Source organism: Pseudophryne corroboree, chromosome 1 (assembly GCF_028390025.1).
Source record: "Pseudophryne corroboree isolate aPseCor3 chromosome 1, aPseCor3.hap2, whole genome shotgun sequence".
Lineage (NCBI taxonomy): Eukaryota > Metazoa > Chordata > Amphibia > Anura > Myobatrachidae > Pseudophryne > Pseudophryne corroboree.
The window spans coordinates 262,681,466-262,705,791 of record NC_086444.1 but is presented as its reverse complement, the minus strand read 5'-3'; the positions used below and the strand labels follow the sequence as shown (position 1 = coordinate 262,705,791).

The 24,326-nt window shown below is 48.8% G+C and overlaps 1 protein-coding gene across 2 annotated transcripts in view; it reads right to left on the bottom strand.

Annotated features, from left to right (window-relative positions):
• The window catches only part of LMNB1 (lamin B1), a 109,944-nt gene that overhangs the window by 70,393 nt on the left and 15,225 nt on the right, over positions 1 to 24,326 (bottom strand). For both annotated transcript variants that reach the window (XM_063964241.1, XM_063964242.1), the window contains exons 2-3: positions 12,513 to 12,669; positions 12,265 to 12,390 (exon numbers count right to left, since the gene is read on the bottom strand). In XM_063964241.1, the coding sequence (XP_063820311.1) occupies positions 12,265 to 12,390; positions 12,513 to 12,669 (283 nt within the window). The remainder of the gene's footprint in view (positions 1 to 12,264; positions 12,391 to 12,512; positions 12,670 to 24,326) is intronic.

Sequence of the window (24,326 nt, the reverse complement as noted above, 5' to 3'; positions counted from 1 at the left end):
GTCAGATTTGCAGGCGTATTTGCCTATGCCGACTTGACAAAAAAAAAAAAAAAAAGAAGAAGCCTGGGATTAAATAAAAAAATAAACCCCCCCCCACTGCTGATGAATATTCACAATTCCATACAGATGGTCAAATGACTGCCTTTTTTGCACTTAATTGAATACCCTCCCATAATGTACTTTTACGACTGTCCCTAATTGATAAGGGGCTTTTACAGCTTTAACATAAAATATCCAGTGCCAGAAAACGAGTTTTATGGTAAGAACTTACCTTTGTTACAACTTTCTGCGAGGTACACTGAACTCCACAAGGAATGGAAAATGGGGTGTAGAGTAGGATCTTGATCCGAGGCACCAACAGGCTCAAAGCTTTGACTGTTCCCAGAATGCATAGCGCCGCCTCCTATATCACCCCGGCTCCCTGCACAAGATCTCAGTTTTTAGTTAACCAGTCCAATGCAGTAGCAGGAAGAGAGACAACGCTTAGTAGCCACAAAACCGCATTCTCGCGACAGGAGACGTGTCAGTGGCTAATGCCATACCAACCCAAAGAAGCTAAGTGCGTCAGGGTGGGTGCCTTGTGGAGCCCAGTGTACCTCGCAGAAAGTTTTAACAAAGGTAAGTTCTTACCATAAAACTCGTTTTCTGCTGTGGGGTACACTGGGCTCCACAAGGAATGGACAATGGGGATGTCCTAAAGCAGTTCCTTCTGGGAGGGGACGCACTGTAGCGGGCAAAAGAACCCGGCGTCCAAAGGAAGCATCGTGGGAAGCGGCAGTATCGAAGGCATAGAACCTTATGAAGGTGTTCACAGAGGACCACGTAGCCGCCTTGCACAATTGTTCAAGGGTCGCACCACGTTGGGCCGCCCAAGAAGGTCCAACAAACCGAGTAGAATGGGCCTTAATGTGATCAGGAGCAGAGAGACCAGCCTTCACATAAGCATGTGCAATCACCATTCTAATCCATCTGGCCAGAGTTTGATTGTGAGCAGGCCAGCCACGTTTGTGAAACCCAAACACAACAAAAAGAGAATCCGATTTCCTATTAGGAGCAGTTCTCTTCACATAGATACGGAGAGCCCGTACCACCACATCCAAAGACCGCTCTTTGGGAGAGAGATCAGGAGAAACAAGTGCCAGAACTACAATCTCCTGATTCAGGTGGAAGAAACCACCTTAGGTAGATAGCCGGGACGAGTCCTAAGAACTGCCCGGTCACGGTGAAATATCAGATGGGGAACTACAAGACAAGGCACCCAAATCAGACACTCTTCTAGCTGAAGCAATAGCCAGCAGAACCACCACCTTAAGGGAAAGCCACTTAAGGTCAGCTGAACCAAGAGGTTCAAACGGAGACTCTTGTAACGCCTCCAAAACCACTGACAAATCCCAAGGAGCCACAGGTGGGACATAGTGAGGTTTGATACGCAACACGCCCTGAGTAAAAGGTATGCACATCAGGTAAGGTCGCAATTTTTCTCTGAAACCACACCGACAAGGCAGATATTTGAACCTTGAGGGAGGCCAGACGCAGGCCTAAGTCCAGGCCCTGCTGAAGAAAAGCCAACAACTGGGCTATACTAAACTCGGAAGCGTCATAATCGTTAGATGCGCACCAAACAAAGTAAGAATGCCAGAACCTATAGTAAATCCGAGCCGAAGCCGGTTTCCGGGCACGCAACATAGTTTGAATGACCGCCTCAGAATAACCTTTAGCCCTGAAGTCAGAAGCTTCAAGAGCCAAGCCGTCAAAGACAGCCGGGCTAGGTCCTGGTAGACACAGGGGCCCTGAACGAGGAGGTCTGGGCGTTGTGGAAGTAGAAATGGACACAGACGATAAGCCTTGCAGGTCTGAGAAACAGTGCCGTCTGGGCCACGCCAGAGCTATGAGAAGCAGAATTCCTTTTTCTTGCTTGAACTTCCGAATTACCCTGGGCAGGAGTGACACCGGAGGGAACACGTACGGCAGCAGAAACCTCCACGGTACCGCCAGCGCATCCACGAATGCTGCTTGAGGATACCTCGTCCTGAAGACCGATACCTTGTGATTGTGTCGAGACGCCATCAGATCTACGTCTGGAATGGCCCCACCTTTCCACTAGAAGTTGAAATACTTCTGGATGGAAGCCCCACTCGCCGGCATGCACGTCCTGACGACTGAGAAAGTCCGCTTCCCAATTCAGTACTCCCAGAATGAATATTGCAGATATGGCCGGTAGATGGTGTTCTGCCCACTGTAGAATCTGTGAGACTTCCTTCATTGCTAGGCGGCTTGGAGTGCCGCCTTGATTTATGTAAGCCACTGTGGTGGCGTTGTCAGACTGTACTTGAACAGGACGGTTCTGAATTAAATGCTGTGCTAAATTCAAGGCATTGAAGACCGCCCGCAACTCCAGAATATTGATCGAGAGGAGGGACTCCTCCTTGGTCCACCGCCCCTAAAGGGAGTGTTGCTCCAGCACCGCGCCCCAACCTCTTAGACTGGCATCTGTCGTCAACAAAACCCAGTCTGATATCCAGAACGAACGGCCCCTGCACAGTTGTTGGTCCCGGAGCCACCAGAGCAGCGACAGACAGACCTCCGGAGTCAGAGATAATTTGAGACCTGATCCGGTGAGGCAGGCCGTCCCATTCGGCTAGAATCATCCTCTGGATAGGGAGAGAGTGAAATTGAGCGTACTCCACCATGTCGAACGCCGACACCATGAGGCCCAGCACCTGCATCGACGAATGTATTGACACTTGCAGACGAGATAGGAACAACTGCTGGTTGTGAGTGTCCAATAGTACTCCCAGATGCACCATGCTCTGAGCAGGGATCAGGGATGACTTCTTCCAGTTGATGAGCCACCTGTAGGCTTGCAGAAACCGGACCGTCACATCTAGATGACGCAGGAGAAGTTCTGGGGAATTTGCCAGGATTAACAAGTCGTCCAAATACGGCAGTATCCTGACCCCTTGACAGCGGAGTACCACCATCACCGCCACGACTTTTGTACAGACTCACGGAGCCGTTAAACCAAAAGGGAACGCCGAAACTGGTAATGGCAGTTGCCAATCGCAAATCTCAGGTATTGCTGATGAGACACTGCTATAGGAACATGCAGGTAAGCATCCTGTATATCCAGGGAGACCATGAAGTCCCCAGGTTCCAAGGCCAGAACTATAGAGCGAAGGGTTTTCATCCAGAACTTGGAAATCTTCACAAACCTGTTCAATGCCTTGAGGTTGAGACCTATTCAGTTTCAGGACTAGAAACAGCGGAGAATAGTACCCCCGGCCCCTCTGCGCAAGAGGCACCTGTACTACGACTCCTGTATCCAGGAGGGTCTGTACCACCGAATGTAGAGTGTTTGCCTTTGTCTAGTCCAACGGGACATATGTCTGGCAAAATCGATGAGGGGGGTCGGTTTTTGAAGGCTATGGCGTAACGACTTCCCGTACCCAGGCATCTGAAGTGGTCTTCAACCATTCCTGGGTATACCCTAGAAGCCGGCCACCCACCCTGGGATCCCCCAGAGGGAGGCCCGCCCTGTCATGCGGCAGGCTTATCTGTCTTGGAAGCTGGCAGACGGGCCGCCCAGGCTCTTTTGGGCATAGGCTTACCAGGTTTGGAAGTGCAGGCCTGCTTGTTGTACACTTGACCTTTTGCTTTACCTGAAGGAGGAAAGGGGCGAAAGGAAGTACCTTTAGCCTTCGACACAGAAGGAGCAGTACTTGGCAGACAGGCAGTTTTGGCAGTAGCCAAGTCAGCCACAATCTTATTTAAATCCTCCCCAAACAGAATATCTCCCTTAAAAGGGAGTACCTCCAGGGATTTTCTAGACTCCATATCCACAAACCAGGATCTCAGCCACAATATCCGGCAAACCAGGACTGATGTAGTAGAGGCCTTGGCTGCCAGGATACCAGCATCAGAAGCCGCCTCTTTAATATAACGAGAAGCTGTGACAATATAAGACAAGCATTGTCTAGCATGGTCAGAGGAGATTTCAGCATCTAACTCCAAGGCCCATGCTTCAATGGCCTCTGCAGCCCAAGAAGCTGCAATAGTGGGCCTTTGTGCAGCACCCGTGAGGGTGTAAATCGCTCTCAGACAACCCTCCACACGTTTATCCGTAGGCTCTTTTATAGATGCGACGGTGGTGACCGGTAGAGCTGAGGAAACCACCATCCTAGCCACATGCGAGACCACTGGAGGAGGCGTTTCCCAATTCTTAGACAGCTCTGGCGCGAGGGGATAGCGAGCCAGCATCTTCTTTTGAGGCACAAACTTCGTACCCCGGGTTTTCCCAGGGTTCCTGACGTATATCCATTAGGTGGTCAGAGTGAGGTAAAAATAAGATTTTACTTACCGGTAAATCTATTTCTCGTAGTCCGTAGTGGATGCTGGGGACTCCGTAAGGACCACGGGGAATAGACGGGCTCTGCAGGTGACCGGGCACTTTAAGAAAGAATTAGGAATACTGGTGTGCACTGGCTCCTCCCTCTATGCCCCTCCTCCAGACCTCCGTTAAGGAAACGGTGCCCGGAAGAGCTGACCGTACAAGGAAAGGATTTTGGAATCCAGGGTAAGACTCATACCAGCCACACCGTATAACTCGTGATAAAGTTACCCAGTTAACAGCATGAACAACAGAGCATCAGATAACCCTGATGCAACCATAACATAACCCTTATTTAAGCAATAACTATATACAAGTATTGCAGAAGAAGTCCGCACTTGGGACGGGCGCCCAGCATCCACTACGGACTACGAGAAATAGATTTACCGGTAAGTAAAATTTTATTTTCTCTAACGTCCTAGTGGATGCTGGGGACTCCGTAAGGACCATGGGGATTATACCAAAGCTCCCAAACGGGCGGGAGAGTGCGGATGACTCTGCAGCACCGAATGAGCAAACACAAGGTCCTCCTCAGCCAGGGTATCAAACTTGTAGAACTTTGCAAAAGTGTTTGAACCCGACTAAGCTGCTCGGCAAAACTAATGCCGAGACCCCTCGGGCAGCCGCCCAAGAAGAGCCCACCTTCCTTGTGGAATGGGCTTTTACTGATTTTGGAGGCGGCAATCCAGCTGCAGAATGAGCCTGCTGAATCGTGTTACAGATCCAGCGAGCAATAGTTTGCTTTGAAGCAGGAGCACCCAGCTTGTTTGATGCATACAGGATAAACAGCGACTCAGTTTTCCTGACCCCAGCCGTTCTGGCTACATAAACCTTCAAAGCCCTGACTACATCTAGTAACTTGGCATCCTCCAAGTCACGAGTAGCCGCAGGCACCACAATAGGTTGGTTCAAATGAAAAGGAGGACACCACTTTCGGCAGAAATTGCGGACGAGTCCGTAATTCTGCCCTGTCCATATGGAAAACCAGATAGGGGCTTTTATGTGACAAAGCTGCCAATTCTGACACACGCCTAGCCGAAGCTAAGGCCAATAGCATGACCACCTTCCACGCAAGATATTTTAACTCCACGGTTTTAAGTGGCTCAAACCAGTGTGATTTCAGGAAACTCAACACCACGTTAAGATCCCAAGGTGCCACTGGTGGCACAAAAGGGGGCTGAATATGCAGCACTCCCTTTACAAACGTCTGAACTTCAGGAAGAAAAGCCAGTTCCTTTTGAAAGAAAATGGATAGGGCTGAAATCTGGACCTTAATGGACCCCAATTTTAAGCCCAAAGTCACTCCCAACTGAAGGAAGTGAAGGAAACGGCCCAGCTGGAATTCCTCTGTAGGGGCATTCCTGGCCTCACACCAAGCAACATATTTTCGCCATATACGGTGATCATGCTTAGCCGTCACGTCCTTCCTAGCCTTCATTAGCGTAGGAATAACCTCATCCGGAATGCCTTTTTCTGCTAAGATCCGGCGTTCAACCGCCATGCCGTCAAACGCAGCCGCGGTAAGTCTTGGAACAGACAGGGCCCCTGTAGCAACAGATCCTGTCTGAGAGGCAGAGGCCATAAGTCCTCTGTGAGCATTTCTTGCAGTTCCGGATACCAAGTCCTTCTTGGCCAATCCGGAACAATGAGTATTGTTCTCACTCTTTCTTACGATTCTCAGCACCTTGGGTATGAGGGGAAGAGGAGGAAACGCATAAACCGACTGGAACACCCACGGTGTCACTAGTGCGTCCACAGCTATCGCCTGAGGGTCTCTTGACCTGGCGCAATACATTTGTAGCTTTTTGTTGAGGCGGGATGCCATCATGTCCACCAGTGGCAGTTCCCAACGACTTGTAATCTGTGTGAAGACTTCTAGATGAAGTCCCCACTCTCCCGGGTGGAGGTCGTGCCTGCTGAGGAAGTCTGCTTCCCAGTTGTCCACTCCCGGAATGAACACTGCTGACAGTGCTTTTACGTGATTCTCCGCCCAGCGAAGAATTCTGGTGGCTTTCGCCATCGCCACCCTGCTCCTTGTGCCGCCTTGGCAGTTTACATGAGCCACTGCGGTGATGTTGTCTGACTGAATCAGCACCGGTTGGTTGCGAAGCAGAGGCTCCGCTTGACTTAGGGCGTTGTATATGGCCCTTAGTTCCAGGATATTTATGTGCAGACAAGTCTCCTGACTTGACCACAGACCCTGGAAATTTCTTCCCTGTGTGACTGCCCCCCACCCTCGGAGACTTGCATCCGTGGTAACCAGGATCCAGTCCTGAATGCTGAACCTGCGACCCTCTAGAAGGTGAGCACTCTGCAGCCACCACAGAAGAGACACCCTGACCCTGGAGGATAGGGTGATCAGCCTCTGAAGATGCGATCCGGACCACTTGTCCAACAGATCCCACTGAAAGGTCCTCGCATGGAACCTGCCGAAGGGAATGGCTTCGTATGACGCCACCATCTTTCCCAGGACTCGCGTGCATTGATGCACAGACACCTGTTTTGGTTTTAAGAGGCCTCTGACCAGAGTCACGAGCTCCTGAGCCTTCTCCGCCGGGAGAAAAACCTTCTGGTCTGTTGTCCAGAATCATGCCCAGGAAGGGCAGACACGTCGTAGGAATCAGCTGCGACTTTGGAATATTCAGAATCCAGCCGTGCTGTTGCAACACTTCCCGAGAGTGTGCTACGCTGATCAGCAACTGCTCTCTGGACCTCGCCTTTATGAGGAGATCGTCCAAGTATGGGATAATTGTGACTCCTTGCTTTCGCAGAAGCACCATAATTTCTGCCATTACCTTGGTAAATATTCTCGGTGCCATGGACAGACCAAACGGCAACGTCTGGAATTGGTAATGACAGTCCTGTACCACAAATCTGAGGTACTCCTGATGAGGTGGATAAATGGGGACATGCAGGTAAGCATCCTTTATGTCCAGACACCATAAAATCCCCCTCTTCCAGGCTTGCAATGACCACTCTGAGCGATTCCATCTTGAACCTTTTCAGGTAAATGTTCAGGGATTTTAAATTCAATATGGGTCTGACCGAACCGTCCGGTTTCGGTACCACAAACATTGTGGAACAGTAATCCCTTCCCTGTTGAAGGAGGGGAACCCTTACCACCACCTGCTGGAGATATAATTTGTGAATTGCCGCTAACACTATTTCCCTCTCTATGGGGGAAGCTGGCAGGGCCGATTTGAGGTAACGGTGTGGGGGCATCACTTCGAATTCCAGCTTGTATCCCTGAGACACAATCTGTATAGCCCAGGATCCACCCGTGAGCGAACTGTCCACTGGTGGCTGAAATTTCGGAGACGTGCCCCCACCGATCCTGGCTCCACCTGTGGAGCCCCAGCGTCATGCGGTGGATTTAGTGGAAGCCGGGGAGGACTTCTGTTCCTGGGAACTAGCTGTGTTGTGCAGCTTCTTTCCTCTACCCCTGCCTCTGGCAAGAAAGGACTGCATTTGGTAATATGGTGCTTTCTTAGGCTGTGAGGGGATATATGGCAAAAAATTTGACTTCCCAGCCGTAGCTGTGGAAACTAGGTCCGAGAGACCGTCCCGTCCCCAAACAATTCCTCACCCTTATAAGGTAAAACCTCCATGTGCCTTTTTGAGTCGGCATCACCTGTCCATTGCAGAGTCCACAGGACCCTTCTGGCAGAAATCGACATTGCATTTATTCTAGAGCCCAGTAGGCTAATGTCTCTCTGGGCATCTCTCATATATAGGACAGCGTCTTTTATATGCCCCAGGGTCAGTAATATAGTATCCTTGTCCAAGGTATCAAGTTCCTCAGATAAAATATCTGTCCATGCCGCTACAGCACTACACATCCAGGCAGACGCAATTGCCGGCCTTAGTATGGTACCTGAATGTGTATAAAAGGACTTCAAGATACCTTCCTGCTTTCTATCCGCAGGATCCTTTAGGGTGGCCGTATCCTGTGACGGCAGGGCCACCTTCTTAGATAAGCGTGTCAAAGCTTTGTCTACCCTAGGGGAGGATTTCCAGCGTAACCTGTCCGCTGGCGGGAAAGGATACGCCATAAGCAACAGTTTGGAAATCTGCATTTTTCTATCTGGAGATTCCTAAGCTTTTTCACATAACTCATGTGAAGGGAGAAAGGTCACCTCATGCCTTTTCTCCCCAAACATAAACCCTCTTGTCAGGGACTGAGTTTTCCTCTGAGATGTGCAATGCATCCTTCATTGCTTTAATCATGTAGCGGATGGCTTTAGCCATTTTAGGCTGAAACTTTGCATCATCGCCACTGGAGTCAGAATCCGTGTCGATATTGGTGTCAACAATTTGGGATAGTGGGCGCTTCTGAGACCCTGACGGCCTCTGCGCTGTAGGATCAGGCATGGGCTGAGACCCTGACTGTCCCAAGGCTTCAGCTTTATCCAACCTTTTATGCAAGGAAGTTACATTATCATTTAAAACCTTCCACATATCCATCCAATCGGGTGTCGGCGCAGTCATCGGCGATCCCACATTCATTTGTACCTGCTCTGCTTCCACAAAGCCTTCCTCGTCAAACATGTCGACACAAGTGTGCCGACACCACACACAGGGGATGCTCTATTTGAGGACAGAACCCCCACAAGGCCTTTTGGAGAGAGAGAGTATGCCAGCACACACCCCAGCGCTATATGACCCAGGAATTACACAGTAACTTAGTGTTTACCCAGTAGCTGCTGTATATACTGATTTTGCACTAAATTTATGTGCCCCCCCTCTTTCTACCGTGAATCTGCAGGGGAGAGCCTGGGGAGCTTCCTCTCAGCGGAGCTGTGGAGAGAAAATGGCGCTGGTGAGTGCTGAGGAAGAAGCCCCGCCCCCTCAGCGGCAGGCTTCTGTCCCACGATTTTGTGTAAAATAATGGCGGGGGCTCATGCATATATACAGTGCCCAACTGTATATATGCTGCTTTTTGCCAAGAGGTTCTCAATTTCTGCCCAGGGCCCCCCCCCCCCCCCTACAGTGACCGGAGTGTGTGGGCTTAATGTGGGAGCAATGGCGCTCAGCTGCAGTGCTGTGCGCTACCTCATATGAAGACTGGAGTCTTCTGCCGCCGCTTTTGACGTCTTTCTGCTTCTCACGCCGGCTTCTGGCTCTGCGAGGGGGACGGCGGCGCGGCTCCGGGATCGGACGACCAAGGGTGCGTTCCTGTGTTCGATCCCTCTGGAGCTAATGGTGTCCAGTAGCCCAAGAAGCATTACCTATCCGCAGTTAGTAGGGCTGTTTCTCTCCCCTCAGTCCCACGTAGCAGAGAGTCTGTTGCCAGCAGATCTCTCTGAAAATAAAAAAATCCTAACAAAATACTTTCTATTTAGCAAGCTCAGGAGAGCTCACTAAGGTGCACCCAGCTCGTCCGGGCACAGATTCAAACTGAGGTCTGGAGGAGGGACATAGAGGGAGGAGCCAGTGCACACCAGTATTCCTCTTTCTTAAAGTGCCCAGTCTCCTGCGGAGCCCGTCTATTCCCCATGGTCCTTACGGAGTCCCCAGCATCCACTAGGACGTTAGAGAAACTTGTTTAATCACCTTCTGACGCTTGAACCTATCTGGTTTCTTAGGAGGAACGGATGGCTTGGGATCATCCGTAATCTGTAAAATTAACTTAATAGCCTCCAAGAGATCAGGAACAGCCACATGTGAACCACCCTTCCCATCAGCCGCATCAGAGTCAGAACCTGTGGGGTCAGTGTATGTGGTGTCAGTGACAGCAGTGGATTGTGAGGAGACAAGCGCTCGCTTAGAGGACCCCTTGGACATAGGCGAGCGACGGTCAGACTTTAGTAGTCAGGGACTGGTTCAACTTCTTTATTTGAGCAGATAAATCATCCGCCCACGGCGGGTTAGCTGCAGGGACCACAAACTGTTGTACCGGCATTGGGGGTCCCATAGGGGGTGTTAGTTTATGAACTAGCGTATGCAGAAGTGTGGAAAAAGCAGCCCACGGCGGGTCATTATTTGCCCCCGTTGCCACAGTCCCACTGGGGGGCAAGGAGCCCCCAGAACTAGAGCTGCTATATTCTCCTCATAGGTATCTGCGGCTTCAGCAACACCGTCAGTATGTTCAGCCCCAGAACCGTTACCCTCAGAAGCAGACATGATAACTTGCAGTATCAGGTAACAGTACAATTTGTCAGCAGCACGATACCTCTAGCCCAAACCCCTGCGCAGTGTAGTCAGCACCAGCAGAGATAAAGGAGAGATATGGTGACTAAATCAGATAAAAATACGTAAAACCGTATATCTTTGTGAAAATCCTATATTAGATAACACCTGACACACCAAGCCCCCTCACGTTATAGAATATAGGGATAGCAGGTTGAGTGAAAGACACAAAATGGACACCATTCAGCTATCAAATGCACACACAAATAGTCAGTTAGTACAATGCAGAGGTTATTACAGACAATACTGCACTGGACTAGCTTACACAGCTATATAACAATAGATATAACAGTACACAGTAAGAACTGGATGTATATCACAGGGTAATTGTACTAGGAAACCCTGACTAAATGCACTTAACTAACACTGACTAAAAAAGGCAGGTAGAATACTTAAGTGTCTTGTAGTCACAGCACTGACAACCAGGCGGCTTTACATAGGAGGATTTGCCCAAGGATTCCCAGGAACAGTGAGCTGAGGGATAATGGCGCCACAGACACTGCCAGAGAGTGAGGGAGAGACAGATATGCAGCTCCAGGGCGGGAACATTTGCAGAAAATGGCGACCTGGGGCTTCAGGTCCAAGCTCTATCCCCCTGCTGGCAAAACCACCGGGTACTGCGGGCTCTAATAAAACAGTTTATAGAGAAAACCTGACCTGTCCCATTGCTCTGGTGATCTAGTGGGATCGCCTGTATTGCCACAGTGTCCACCACCAGCACACACGGCCCACCTCCCACTGACCGTGCCGGATCGCGATAAAGACCCACTTACCACCTCCCGAAGCGCGGCCACGCGATCCCGGAGAACCTCCGTCGTGTGTGCCTGACAAGAAGAAAACCGGAGCCTCCAGATGTAGTTACCTGGCAACCAGGGCTCGGGAGTGTACAGCGCTGCTGGGGAGAGCTGGAGCTGCAGCTGTGAATGTCCACTGACATGTAACACTGCTGCTGCCCTTGAAGTCTTCACTTTTTTCTTAAAAAAAAAAAACTCTTATGGCTGCCTAGAGCAGCCCCTCTGTTAAGTGCCTGCTACTGCAGCACCAACTACAAAACTGAGATCCTGTGCAGGGAGGCGGGGTGATATAGGAGGTGGCGCTATGCATTCTGGGAACAGTCAAAGCTTTGAGCCTGTTGGTGCCTCGGATCAAGATCCTACTCTACACCCCATTGTCAATTCCTTGTGGAGCCCAATGTACCTCGCAGCAGAAACGGATTACTTTACCAAATATATATGTAACTTATACTGGGGGATAGAATAAAAAAGTCATTAAAAAATTTTTGGCTAAATATGACATAACGTATACTATATATTTTTTATATGCAACCATAAAGATTTTATTTCCCTTTATCCAATCCCCAGTATACTACAATAAAAATGTATTAGCTACACCCAAGACAGTGTTTGCCTATTCTGCTCTAATGACTCCCACTTCATTTGCAAGGCTCACATAATACTTGTATGAGTAAAGAAAGCATTTACTAGTTTCTGCTGTTATTTATAAAGTACTTTGTTGCCTTTACCACCATCTTCACAAGAGATCCGCAAAGCCAAGGGGTTTAATAGCAGAACATTATGTAGTATGACCTTGGTTTGGTTGAATGGGAGTTCAACAGCATGACCAGACTTACATATTAAAGTACAATCCTTGGATATGGCAGACACATTAAACAAGAACTCCATTATTACCTCTTCATAGATATTTTTACGGAATTCAAGCTCCTCAGTCAGGGATTGGCAACGGTTTTCCAAGTCCACTTTCTGCAGTGTTTCTTCACCAAGCTGCATCTTGAAATTTGCCAAAGCAGATTCAAGCTGAAAGACAAAAGATTATATAATATATTATAAATACATTCTTGGATTCTAAAAATCCTGAGTCACATTGACAGTGCAAGGTATAGATAAAATCCTGAAAAAGCTACAACACAGGCACCTACCTGTCCAATCTCAGATCTCAGGTTATCTACTTCCAGCTCAAGAGATTTCCTTTCGCTCTGTGCAGTGATCAGTGCAGCATCTTTGGAGTGGAGAAGAGCCTCATTGTCTCTGAGCTTGGCTTGAAGGGAATTGAAGTCGGTTTCTTTCTTTGAAAAACTGTCAAAGAAACGTAGACTTAGACTTAATAGTCATTAGCACCAGTAGGGTAAGCTTGCCAGCACAGACAGCAAAAGGCCTGGAATCTCCAGTACCACACTACTCACACCACTGGGAAAAAAAAACAGGCATTTATAGCCATACAGACCCAAAGCACAAAATCTGCATGCATACAAGTGTCCCTGTGCACACATTCAGAGGGTCACTGAAAGGCTACAAAAGTTTTTAAACTCAATGTAGGCGATTACATTTTTGTGCGATGATTAATGGGTGCCGACCCAAGCAATTAAAATAAGAATTTACTTACCGATAATTCTATTTCTCGGAGTCCGTAGTGGATGCTGGGGTTCCTGAAAGGACCATGGGGAATAGCGGCTCCGCAGGAGACAGGGCACAAAAAGTAAAGCTTTACGATCAGGTGGTGTGTACTGGCTCCTCCCCCCATGACCCTCCTCCAAGCCTCAGTTAGGTACTGTGCCCGGACGAGCGTACACAATAAGGAAGGATTTTGAATCCCGGGAAGACTCATACCAGCCACACCAATCACACTGTACAACCTGTGATCTGAACCCAGTTAACAGTATGATAACAGCGGAGCCTCTGAAAAGATGGCTCACAACAATAATAAGCCGATTTTTGTAACTATGTACAAGTATTGCAGACAATCCGCACTTGGGATGGGCGCCCAGCATCCACTACGGACTCCGAGAAATAGAATTATCGGTAAGTAAATTCTTATTTTCTCTATCGTCCTAGTGGATGCTGGGGTTCCTGAAAGGACCATGGGGATAATACCAAAGCTCCCAAACGGGCGGGAGAGTGCGGATGACTCTGCAGCACCGAATGAGAGAACTCCAGGTCCTCCTTAGCCAGGGTATCAAATTTGTAGGATTTTACAAACGTGTTTGCCCCTGACTAAATAACCGCTCGGCAAAGTTGTAAAGCCGAGACCCCTCGGGCAGCCGCCCAAGATGAGCCCACCTTCCTTGTGGAATGGGCATTTACATATTTTGGCTGTGGCAGGCCTGCCACAGAATGTGCAAGCTGAATTGTATTACACATCCAACTAGCAATAGTCTGCTTAGAAGCAAGAGCACCCAGTTTGTTGGGTGCATACAGGATAACAGCAAGTCAGTTTTCCTGACTCCAGCCGTCCTGGAACATATTTTCAGGGCCCTGACAACATCTAGCAACTTGGAGTCCTCCAAGTCCCTAGTAGGTGCAAGGCACCACAATAAGCTGGTTCAGGTGAAACACTGACACCACCTTAGGGAGAGAACTGGGGACGAGTCCGCAGCTCTGCCCTGTCCGAATGGACAAACAGATATGGGCTTTTTTGAGAAAAAACCACCAATTTGACACTCGCCTGGTCCAGGCCAGGGCCAAGAGCATGGTCACTTTTCATGTGAGATGCTTCAAATCCACAGATTTGACTGGTTTTAAACCAATGTGATTTGAGGAATCCCAGAACTACGTTGAGATCCCACAGTGCCACTGGAGGCACAAAAGGGGGTTGTAAATGCAATACTCCCTTGACAAACTTCTGGACTTCAGGAACTGAAGCCAATTCTTTCTGGAAGAAAATCGACAGGGCCGAAATTTGAACCTTAATGGACCCCAATTTGTGGCCCATAGACACTCCTGTTTGCAGGAAATGCAGGAAACGACCGAGTTGAAATTTCTTTGTGGGGCCATCCTGGCCTCACACCACGCAACATATTTTCGCCACATGTGGTGATAATGTTGTGCGGTCACCTCCTTTCTGGCTTTGACCAGGGTAGGAATGACCTCTTCCGGAATGCCTTTTTCCCTTAGGATCCGGCGTTCCACCGCCATGCCGACAAACGCAGCTGCGGTAAGTCTTGGAACAGACATGGTACTTGCTGAAGCAAATCCCTTCTTAGCAGCCAGAGGCCATAAGACCTCTGTAAGCATCTCTTGAAGTTCCGGGTACCAAGTCCTTCTTGGCCAATCCGGAGCCATGAGTATAGTTCTTACTCCTCTACGTCTTATAATTCTCAGCACCTTAGGTATGAGAAGCAGAGGAGGGAACACATACACCGACTGGTACACCCACGGTGTTACCAGAACGTCCACAGCTATTGCCTGAGGGTCTCTTGACCTGGCGCAATACCTGTCCCGTTTTTTGTTCAGACGGGACGCCATCATGTCCACCTTTGGTATTTCCCAACGGTTTACAATCATGTGGAAAAAAACTTCCCGATGAAGTTTCCACTCTCCCGGGTGGAGGTCGTGCCTGCTGAGGAAGTCTGCTTCCCAGTTTCCATTCCCGGGATGAAACACTGCTGACAGTGCTATCACATGATTTTCCGCCTAGCGAAAAGTCCTTGCAGTTTTTGCCATTGCCCTCCTGCTTCTTGTGTCGCCCTGTCTGTTTACGTGGGCGACTGCCGTGATGTTTTTCCCACTGGATCAATACCGGCTGACCTTGAAGCAGAGGTCTTGCTAAGCTTAGAGCATTATAAATTTACCCTTAGCTCCAGTATATTTATGTGGAGAAAAGTCTCCAGACTTGATCACACTCCCTGGAAATTTTTTCCTTGTGTGACTGCTCCCCAGCCTCTCGGGCTGGGCTCCGTGGTCACCAGCATCCAATCCTGAATGCCGAATCTGCGGCCCTCTAGAAGATGAGCACTCTATAACCACCACAGGAGAGACACCCTTGTCCTTGGATATAGGGTTATCCGCTGATGCATCTGAAGATGCGATCCGGACCATTTGTCCAGCAGATCCCACTGAAAAGTTCTTGCGTGAAATCTGCCGAATGGAATTGCTTCGTAGGAAGCCACCATTTTTACCAGGACCCTTGTGCAATGATGCACTGTTTTTAGGAGGTTCCTGACTAGCTCGGATAACTCCCTGGCTTTCTCTTCCGGGAGAAACACCTTTTTCTGGACTGTGTCCAGAATCATCCCTAGGCACAGCAGACGTGTCGTCGGGATCAGCTGCGATTTTGGAATATTTAGAATCCACCCGTGCTGTTGTAGCAGTATCCGAGATAGTGCTACTCCGACCTCCAACTGTTCCCTGGACTATGCCCTTATCAGGAGATCGTCCAAGTAAGGGATAATTAAGACGCCTTTTCTTCGAAGAAGAATCATCATTTCGGCCATTACCTTGGTAAAGACCCGGGGTGCCGTGGACAATCCAAACGGCAGCGTCTGAAACTGATAGTGACAGTTCTGCACCACGAACCTGAGGTACCCTTAGTGAGAAGGGCAAATTTGGGACATAGAGGTAAGCATCCCTGATGTCCCGGGACACTATATAGTCCCCTTCTTCCTGGTTCGTTATCACTGCTCTGAGTGACTCCATCTTGATTTGAACCTTTGTAAGTGTTCAAAAATTTTTTAGAATAAGTCTCACCTAGCCTTCTGGCTTCAGTACCACAATATAGTGTGGAATAATACCCCTTTTCTTGTAGTAGGAGAGGTAATTTAATTATCACCTGCTGGGAATACAGCTTGTGAATTTTTTCCCATACTGCCTCCTTGTCGGAGGGAGACCTTGGTAAAGCAGACTTCAGGAGCCTGCGAAGGGGAAACATCTCGACATTCCAATCTGTACCCCTGGGATACTACTTGTAGGATCCAGGGGTCCTGTACGGTCTCAGCGCCATGCTGAGAACTTGTCAGAAGCGGTGGAACGCTTCTGTTCCTGGGAATGGGCTGCCTGCTGCAGTCTTCTTCCCTTTCCTCTATCCCTGGGCAGATATGATCTTATAGGGACGAAAGGACTTAGGCTGAAAAGACGGTGTCTTTTTCTGCAGAGATGTGACTTAGGGTAAAAACGGTGGATTTTCCAGCAGTTGCCGTGGCCACCAGGTCCGATGGACCGACCCCAAATAACTCCTCTTCCTTTATACGGCAATACACCTTTGTGCCGTTTGGAATCTGCATCACCTGACCACTGTCGTGTCCATAACATCTTCTGGCAGATATGGACATCGCATTTACTCTTGATGCCAGAGTGCAAATATCCCTCTGTGCATCTCGCATATATAGAAATGCATCCTTTAAATGCTCTATAGTCAATAAAATACTGTCCCTGTCAAGGGTATCAATATTTTTAGTCAGGGAATCCGACCAAGCCACCCCAGCTCTGCACATCCAGGCTGAGGCGATCGCTGGTCGCAGTATAACACCAGTATGTGTGTATATACTTTTTATGATATTTTCCAGCCTCCTGTCAGCTGGTCCTTGAGGACGGCCCTATCTATAGACGGTACCGCCACTTGTTTTGATAAGCGTGTGAGCGCCTTAGCCACCCTAAGGGGTGTTTCCCAACGCGCCCTAACTTCTGGCGGGAAAGGGTATACCGCCCCTAATTTTCTATCGGGGGGAACCCACGCATCATCACACACTTTATTTAATTTATCTGATTCAGGAAAAACTACGGTAGTTTTTTCACATCCCACATAATACCCTCTTTTGTGGTACTTGTAGTATCAGAAATATGTACCACCTCCTTCATTGCCTTTAACGTGTGGCCCTAATAAGGAATACGTTTGTTTATTCACCGTCGACACTGGATTCAGTGTCCCTGTCTGTGTCTGTGTCGACCGACTAAAGTAAACGGGCGTTTTAAAACCCCTGACGGTGTTTTTGAGACGTCTGGACCGGTACTAATTGTTTGTCGGCCGTCTCATGTCGTCAACCGACCTTGCAGCGTGTTGACATTATCACGTAATTCCCTAAATAAGCCATCCATTCCGGTGTCGACTCCCTAGAGAGTGACATCACCATTACAGGCAATTGCTCCGCCTCCTCACCAACATCGTCCTCATACATGTCGACACACACACAGGGAATGCTCTGATAGAGGACAGGACCCACTAGCCCTTTGGAGAGACAGAGGGAGAGTTTGCCAGCACACACCAAAAACGCTATAATTATATAGGGACAACCTTATATAAGTGTTTTCCCTTATAGCATCTTTATTATATATTTCTAACGCCAAATTAGTGCCCCCTCTCTGTTTTAACCCTGTTTCTGTAGTGCAGTGCAGGGGAGAGCCTGGGAGCCTTCCCTCCAGCCTTTCTGTGAGGGAAAATGGCGCTGTGTGCTGAGGAGATAGGCCCCGCCCCTTTTTCGGCGGCCTCGTCTCCCGCTCTTAACGGATTCTGGCAGGGGTTAAATATCTCCATATAGCCTCCGGAGGCTATATGTGAGGTATTTTTAGCCAAAATAGGTTTTCATTTTGCCTCCCAGGGCGCCCCCCTCCCAGCGCCCTGCACCCTCAGTGACTGCCGTGTGAAGTGTGCTGAGAGGAAAATGGCGCACAGCTGCAGTGCTGTGCGCTACCTTTAGAAGACTGAGGAGTCTTCTGCCGCCGATTCTGGACCTCTTCTTACTTCAGCATCTGCAAGGGGGCCGGCGGCAAGGCTCCGGTGACCATCCAGGCTGTACCTGTGATCGTCCCTCTGGAGCTGATGTCCAGTAGCCAAGAAGCCAATCCATCCTGCGCGCAGGTGAGTTCACTTCTTCTCCCCTAAGTCCCTCGTTGCAGTGATCCTGTTGCCAGCAGGACTCACTGTAAAATAAAAAACCTAAGCTAAACTTTTCTAAGCAGCTCTTTAGGAGAGCCACCTAGATTGCACCCTTCTCGGCCGGGCACAAAAATCTAACTGAGGCTTGGAGGAGGGTCATGGGGGGAGGAGCCAGTACACACCACCTGATCGTAAAGCTTTACTTTTTGTGCCCTGTCTCCTGCGGAGCCGCTATTCCCCATGGTCCTTTCAGGAACCCCAGCATCCACTAGGACGATAGAGAAATTGTTTTGAGCACCCATTAATCACATTTGCTGTTTGTGCACACAAAAGCCAGACTTCACCCACATTTCTTGCAGCCCCCTGAAGTGGTGAGCAATAATGTGGGACCCTGTGGCACTTAATTGGAGAAAATTGAATTGTTCTGTTGGATGCCCATTAACTATCTACAAATAAAAATAAAAAAAAACAAACAAAGAACTGCCCCATCTGTCTGACAGACTATATCATGCAGGGGTTCACTACGGCTGGCCGGCGGTCGGGCTCCCGGCGACCAGCATCCCGGCGCCGGGAGCCCGACCGCCGGCTTACCGACAGCTTGGCGAGCGCAAATGAGCCCCTTGCGGGCTCGCTGCGCTCGCCACGCTACGGGCACGGTGGCGCGCTACACTATTTTATTCTCCCTCTATGGGGGTCGTGGACCCCCACGAGGGAAAATAATTGTCGGTATTCCGGCTGTCGGGCTCCCGGCGCCGGTATACTGAGCGCCGGGAGCCCGACCGCCGGCAAACAGAAGACCACCCATCATGCAGAACTGAAATCACTTACTAGCATATAGATCCACAAACATTTACCATCCCTGCACGTTAAACAGCCCTTCTAGTCAAAGCATGGCAAGCATCTTTACTTGTGACTTTACATTAAAATGCATCTTATTTGCAAAATCTTAGTACACACAAGCAGCTTATACTCATTAAACTATGCGGCAAGCCTTTATTCTGTGCGAGACTATCTGCATACAAAATGGTACATTTGTCTTCCTAAAAAGCACCAACGTAGCATTTCATATACAGTTTCAGTCGCAGATGCATGGAGAATATAGGCATGGCGCATGTCATTTGATTCAGCATAAGCTGCTTGTGCATCCTATTAGCCTAGTCATGCGAATAACTAATTTCAGGAAGAACAAAAAAAAAAAAAACCATGACCCCAACAGTTGCACAGGACATTTCAGCTCACTTACGCCAGGCATCTCCAGATATGTGGCGCATTAAGGCAAGATGGTTGAGGGCACATTATGGGTGCACTCAAACGTTTTTCTGCTGGAACGGGATAATTCTCTAAATAAGAGTTCTGCCTATAGAAGTGTAGGAGTAAACACTACTTGCGCTATCTGGAACAGAAGGGGAGATTCAGACGAATCACAGTGAAGGTTTGTTCACATGATTTTGGACTAAGGCAGAGGTGCAGCTAGACGCATAAATGACTCAAAAGCTGAATCGCTTTCAGGTGCTATTAGTAGATGGCATTCGCCCATGGCAAGGAGGTCCACTGCTCTCACATTGCAGTTACACTGGTCAGTGGAATACAAAACAAAATCCAAGTTATGAATTGTTGAACTTGACATATAAACCTCCATATGTATGAACAAAGTATAAAGTAAACATGTGATCCAAGCATAAAACATTCCACATGTACTGAAGAGGTTCTGCTGCATTTTCAGAGTTAGGAAGAGTCACTGGGCACTAATCAATTCAGTGACCGTTGAATAGTGCTGGGAATTAGCTCCCGGTGCTATTCAATACAGCGCAGTGTTAAGTTGGAGAATTCCCATTCTTCCAGACTATACAGGAAGTTTTGTCAGGAGAACGGGCATCCGCCGACTTAGTGTCTGGCGCGACGATGTTTTTGCCGGGCAGGTATCAGCAATGTGCCGGCACTTTAGTCGGATTTCTGCTCACACCTCCTGTGGGTGCAAGAAGAAATCCAGTAATTAAGTGTCACATGGTGCTATTCAACTGTCACTGAATTGAATCATGCCCAGTGAGACATTAAGCATTTTGACAATCATTTGTGTAGAACTGCAGTTTTGAGAGAAAAAATAAAAAATAATGAGATTAGAAGTAAACCACATTAGAGTTGCAACTCATTCACTCATGACATACAATTTTGTTTTAAAGTCAGGCAAGCTTTAGTTGCCAGTCCACAGGTGTCTATTCTATTAGAAGCGAATTAGGCCCTGCAAGCCATTTTCAGGGTTTTCATTTTTCAATTAAAAACTTGCATTGCATTTTCCCAGCAAATGAACTGCACCCCACTGAGCACGTGTAGAGAAATAATGGAAAGGCATTGGGACAGTGCAGAAACTGTGGCACACCCCTCCTAATGAAGTATCATGCACTTTGAGTAGTTTAAATAGCATAATTTGTTCAATTAAAAAAAAAAAAAAAAAAAACACGCCAAGAACTGGTTAAATAAAGTGGGACTATATTTTGGCAGAAAACCAGTTCCTGAACCTCTGATTACATGCAACATAATTTGGAGCTGGGTTCCTGACCCTGTTCTGGTCCAAAATGTATTTTCCAGAAGTTTTATTTTAAAGACCATTTTGAGTGCCTTCTTTTCTAAAATCTATCTAGCATCTAACTAGAACTGTTTAATAGCCCCAGACCTGTATTTCTTGAACCTATATTTCCAGAAAAATAGTACTGGGGATAGGTATGTAAAAAAGTATTGATGGGAGAAGGGATCTAGAATTTGCAGATTTTAGCAGTCTGAAAAAAAAACACAAAAAAAACAAAAAACAAAATAAGTTTTCAACTTCTATTATACACCATAAATCAGACATTCTTCTATACCCCAAAAACGCTCCACAAGTCTGGACAATAGGGTGTAGAGTAGGATCTTGATCCAAGGCACCAACAAGCTCAAAGCTTTGACCTTCTTCCCAAGATGCATAGCGCCGCCTCCTATATCACCCCGCCTCCCAGCACAGGAGATCAGTTTAGTTAACCAGCCCAATGCAGTAGCAGGAAAAGAGACGACAACGGTTAGTAGCCACATACACCACACTCTCACGACGAGTAGTGTCAGTGGCAAATGCCATATCAACCCAAAGAAGCTAAGTGTCAGGGTGGGCGCCTTGTGGAGCCCAGTGTACCTCACAGAAAGAGTTTTAACAAGGGTAAGTTCTTACCATAAAACTAGTTTTCTGCTGCGGGGTACACTGGGCTCCACAAGTCTGGACAATGGGGATGTCCTAAAGCAGTTCCTTATGGGAGGTGACGCACTGTAGCGGGCACAAGAACCCGGCGTCCAAAGGAAGCATCCTGGGAAGCGACAGTATCGAAGGCATAGAACCTTATGAACGTGTTCACAGAGGACCACGTAGCCACCTTACACAATTGATCAAGGTTCGCACCACGTTGGGCTGCCCAAGAAGGTCCAACAGACTGAGTAGAATGGGCCGTAATGTGAACAGGAGCTGACCGACCAGCCTTCACATAAGCATGCGCAATCACCATTCTGATCCACCTGGCCAGGGTCTGCTTGTGAGCAGGCCAGCCACGTTTGTGAAATCCAAACAAAACAAAGAATCAGACTTTCGAATAGAAGCAGTTCTCTTCACATAGATACGGAGAGCCCGTACCACAGCCAAAGACCGCTCTTTGGGAGACAAATCAGGAGAGAAAAGCAGGAACCACAATCTCCTGATTAAGGTGGAACGAAGAAACCACCGTAGGCAAATATCCGGGACGAGTCCTAAGAACCACCCAGTCAGTGAAAAATCAGATATGGGGAACTACAAGACAAGGCACCCAAATCAGACTCTTCTAGCAGAGGCAATAACCAACAGAAACACCACCTTAAGGGAAAGCCACTTAAGGTCAGCTGAACCAAGAGGTTCAAATGGAGGCTCCTGCAACGCCTCAAAAACCACCGACAAGTCCCAAGGAGCCACAGGCGGGACATAGGGAGGTTGGATACACAACACACCCTGAGTGAAAGTATGAACATCAGGTAAAGTCGCAATTTTTCTCTGAAACCACACCGACAAGGCAGAAATATGAACCATGAGGGAGGCCAGACGCAGGACTAAATCTAGGCCCTGCAGTAGAAAAGCCAAAAGTTTGGCTGTACTAAACTTGGAAGTGTCATAATGGTTAGATGCGCACCAAACAAAGTAGGAATGCGAGACCAGATTGTAAATCCGAGCAGAGGCCGGTTTCCGGGCCCGCAACAGTTTTAATGACCTCTTCAGAAAAACCCTTAGCTCTTAAGACGGAAGCTTCGAGAGCCACGCCGTCAAAGACAGCCGGGCTAGGTCCTGGTAGACACAGGGGCCCTGAACGAGGAGGTCTGGGCGTTGTGGAAGTAGAAGTGGACACTGACGATAGGCCTTGCAGGTCTGAGAACCAGTGCCGTCTGGGCCACGCCAGAGCTATGAGAAGCAGATTTCCTTTTTCTTACTTGAACTTCCGAATTACCCTGGGCAGGAGTGACACAGGAGGGAACACGTACGGCAGCCGAAACCTCCACGGCACTGCCAGCGCATCCACAAATGCTGCTTGAGGATACCTTGTCCTTGCTCCCAAGACCGGAACCTTGTGATTGTGTCGAGATGCCATCAGATCCACATCTGGAAGACCCCACCTTTCCACGAGGAGTTCAAACACTTCTGGATGGAGGCCCCACTCGGCGGCATGCACGTCCTGACTGAGAAAGTCTGCTTCCCAATTCAGGACTCCCGGAATGAATATTGCAGATATTGCCGGTAGATGGCGTTCTGCCCAACGTAGAATCCGTGAGGCTTCCTTCATTGCCAAACTGCTTTGAGTGCCGCCTTAATGATTTATGTAAGCCACTGTGGTGGCGTTGTCAGACTGCACTTGAACAGGACGGTTCTGAATCAAATGCTGGGCTAGGTTCAACGCATTGAAGACTGCCCGCAATTCCAGAATGTTGATCGAGAGGAGAGATTCCTCCTTGGTCCACTGACCCTGCAAGGAGTGCTGCTCTAGCACCACGCCCCAACCTCTTAGACTGGCATCTGTCAACAGGACCCAGTTGGATATCCAGAAGGGACAGCCCCTGCACAGTTGTTGGTCCTGGAGCCACCAGAGCAGCGACAGACAGACCTCCGGAGTCAAAGAGATCATTTGAGACCCGATCCGGTGAGGCAGGACGTCCCACTTGGCTAGAATCAGCTTCTGGAGGGGGCGAGAATGGAATTGAGCACACTCCACCATGTCGACTGCGGATATCATGAGGCCCAGCACCCGCATTGCTGAATGTATCGACACTTGCGGAAGAGAAAGGAGGCAATGAATCCTGTCCTGAAGTTTCAGGACTTTCTCCTGAGACAAGAACAACCTCTGGTTGTGAGTGTCCAACAGCACTCCCAAATGCACCATGCTCTGAGCAGGGACCAGGGAGGATTTCTTCCAGTTGATAAGCCACCCGTGGGCTTGTAGAAACCGGACCGTCATATCCAGATGACGCAGGAGAAGATCTGGGGAATTTGCCAGTATTAACTAGTCGTCCAGATACGGCAGTATCCTGACCCCTTGACGGCGGAGTACCACCGTCATCACCGCCATAACTTTGGTGAAGACTCACGGAGCCGTTGTTAAACCAAAAGGTAACGCCCGAAACTGGTAATGGAGGTTGCCAATAGCGAACCTCAGGTATTGTTGATGTGACACTGCTATAGGAATATGCAGGTAAGCATCCTGTATGTCCAGGGAGACCATGTAATCCCCAGGTTCCAAGGCCAGAACTATAGAGCGAAGGGTTTCCATACGGAACTTGGAAACCTTCACAAACTTGTTCAGTGCCTTGAAGTTGAGACTGGGCCGGGAGGACCCATTCGGTTTCGGGACTAGAAACAGCGGAGAATAGTACCACCGGCCCCTCTGAGCAAGAGGCACCTGTACTACGACTCCTGTATCCAGGAGGGTCTGTGCCACCGAATGCAGAGTGTTTGCTTATGTCTGGTCTGACGGGATGTCTGTCTGGCAAAATCGATGAGGGGGTCGGTTTTTGAAGGCTATGGCGTAACCTCGAGTGACGACTTCCCGTACCCAGGCATCTGAAGTGGTCTTCAACCATTCCTGGGTACACCCTAGAAGACGGCCCCCCACCCTGG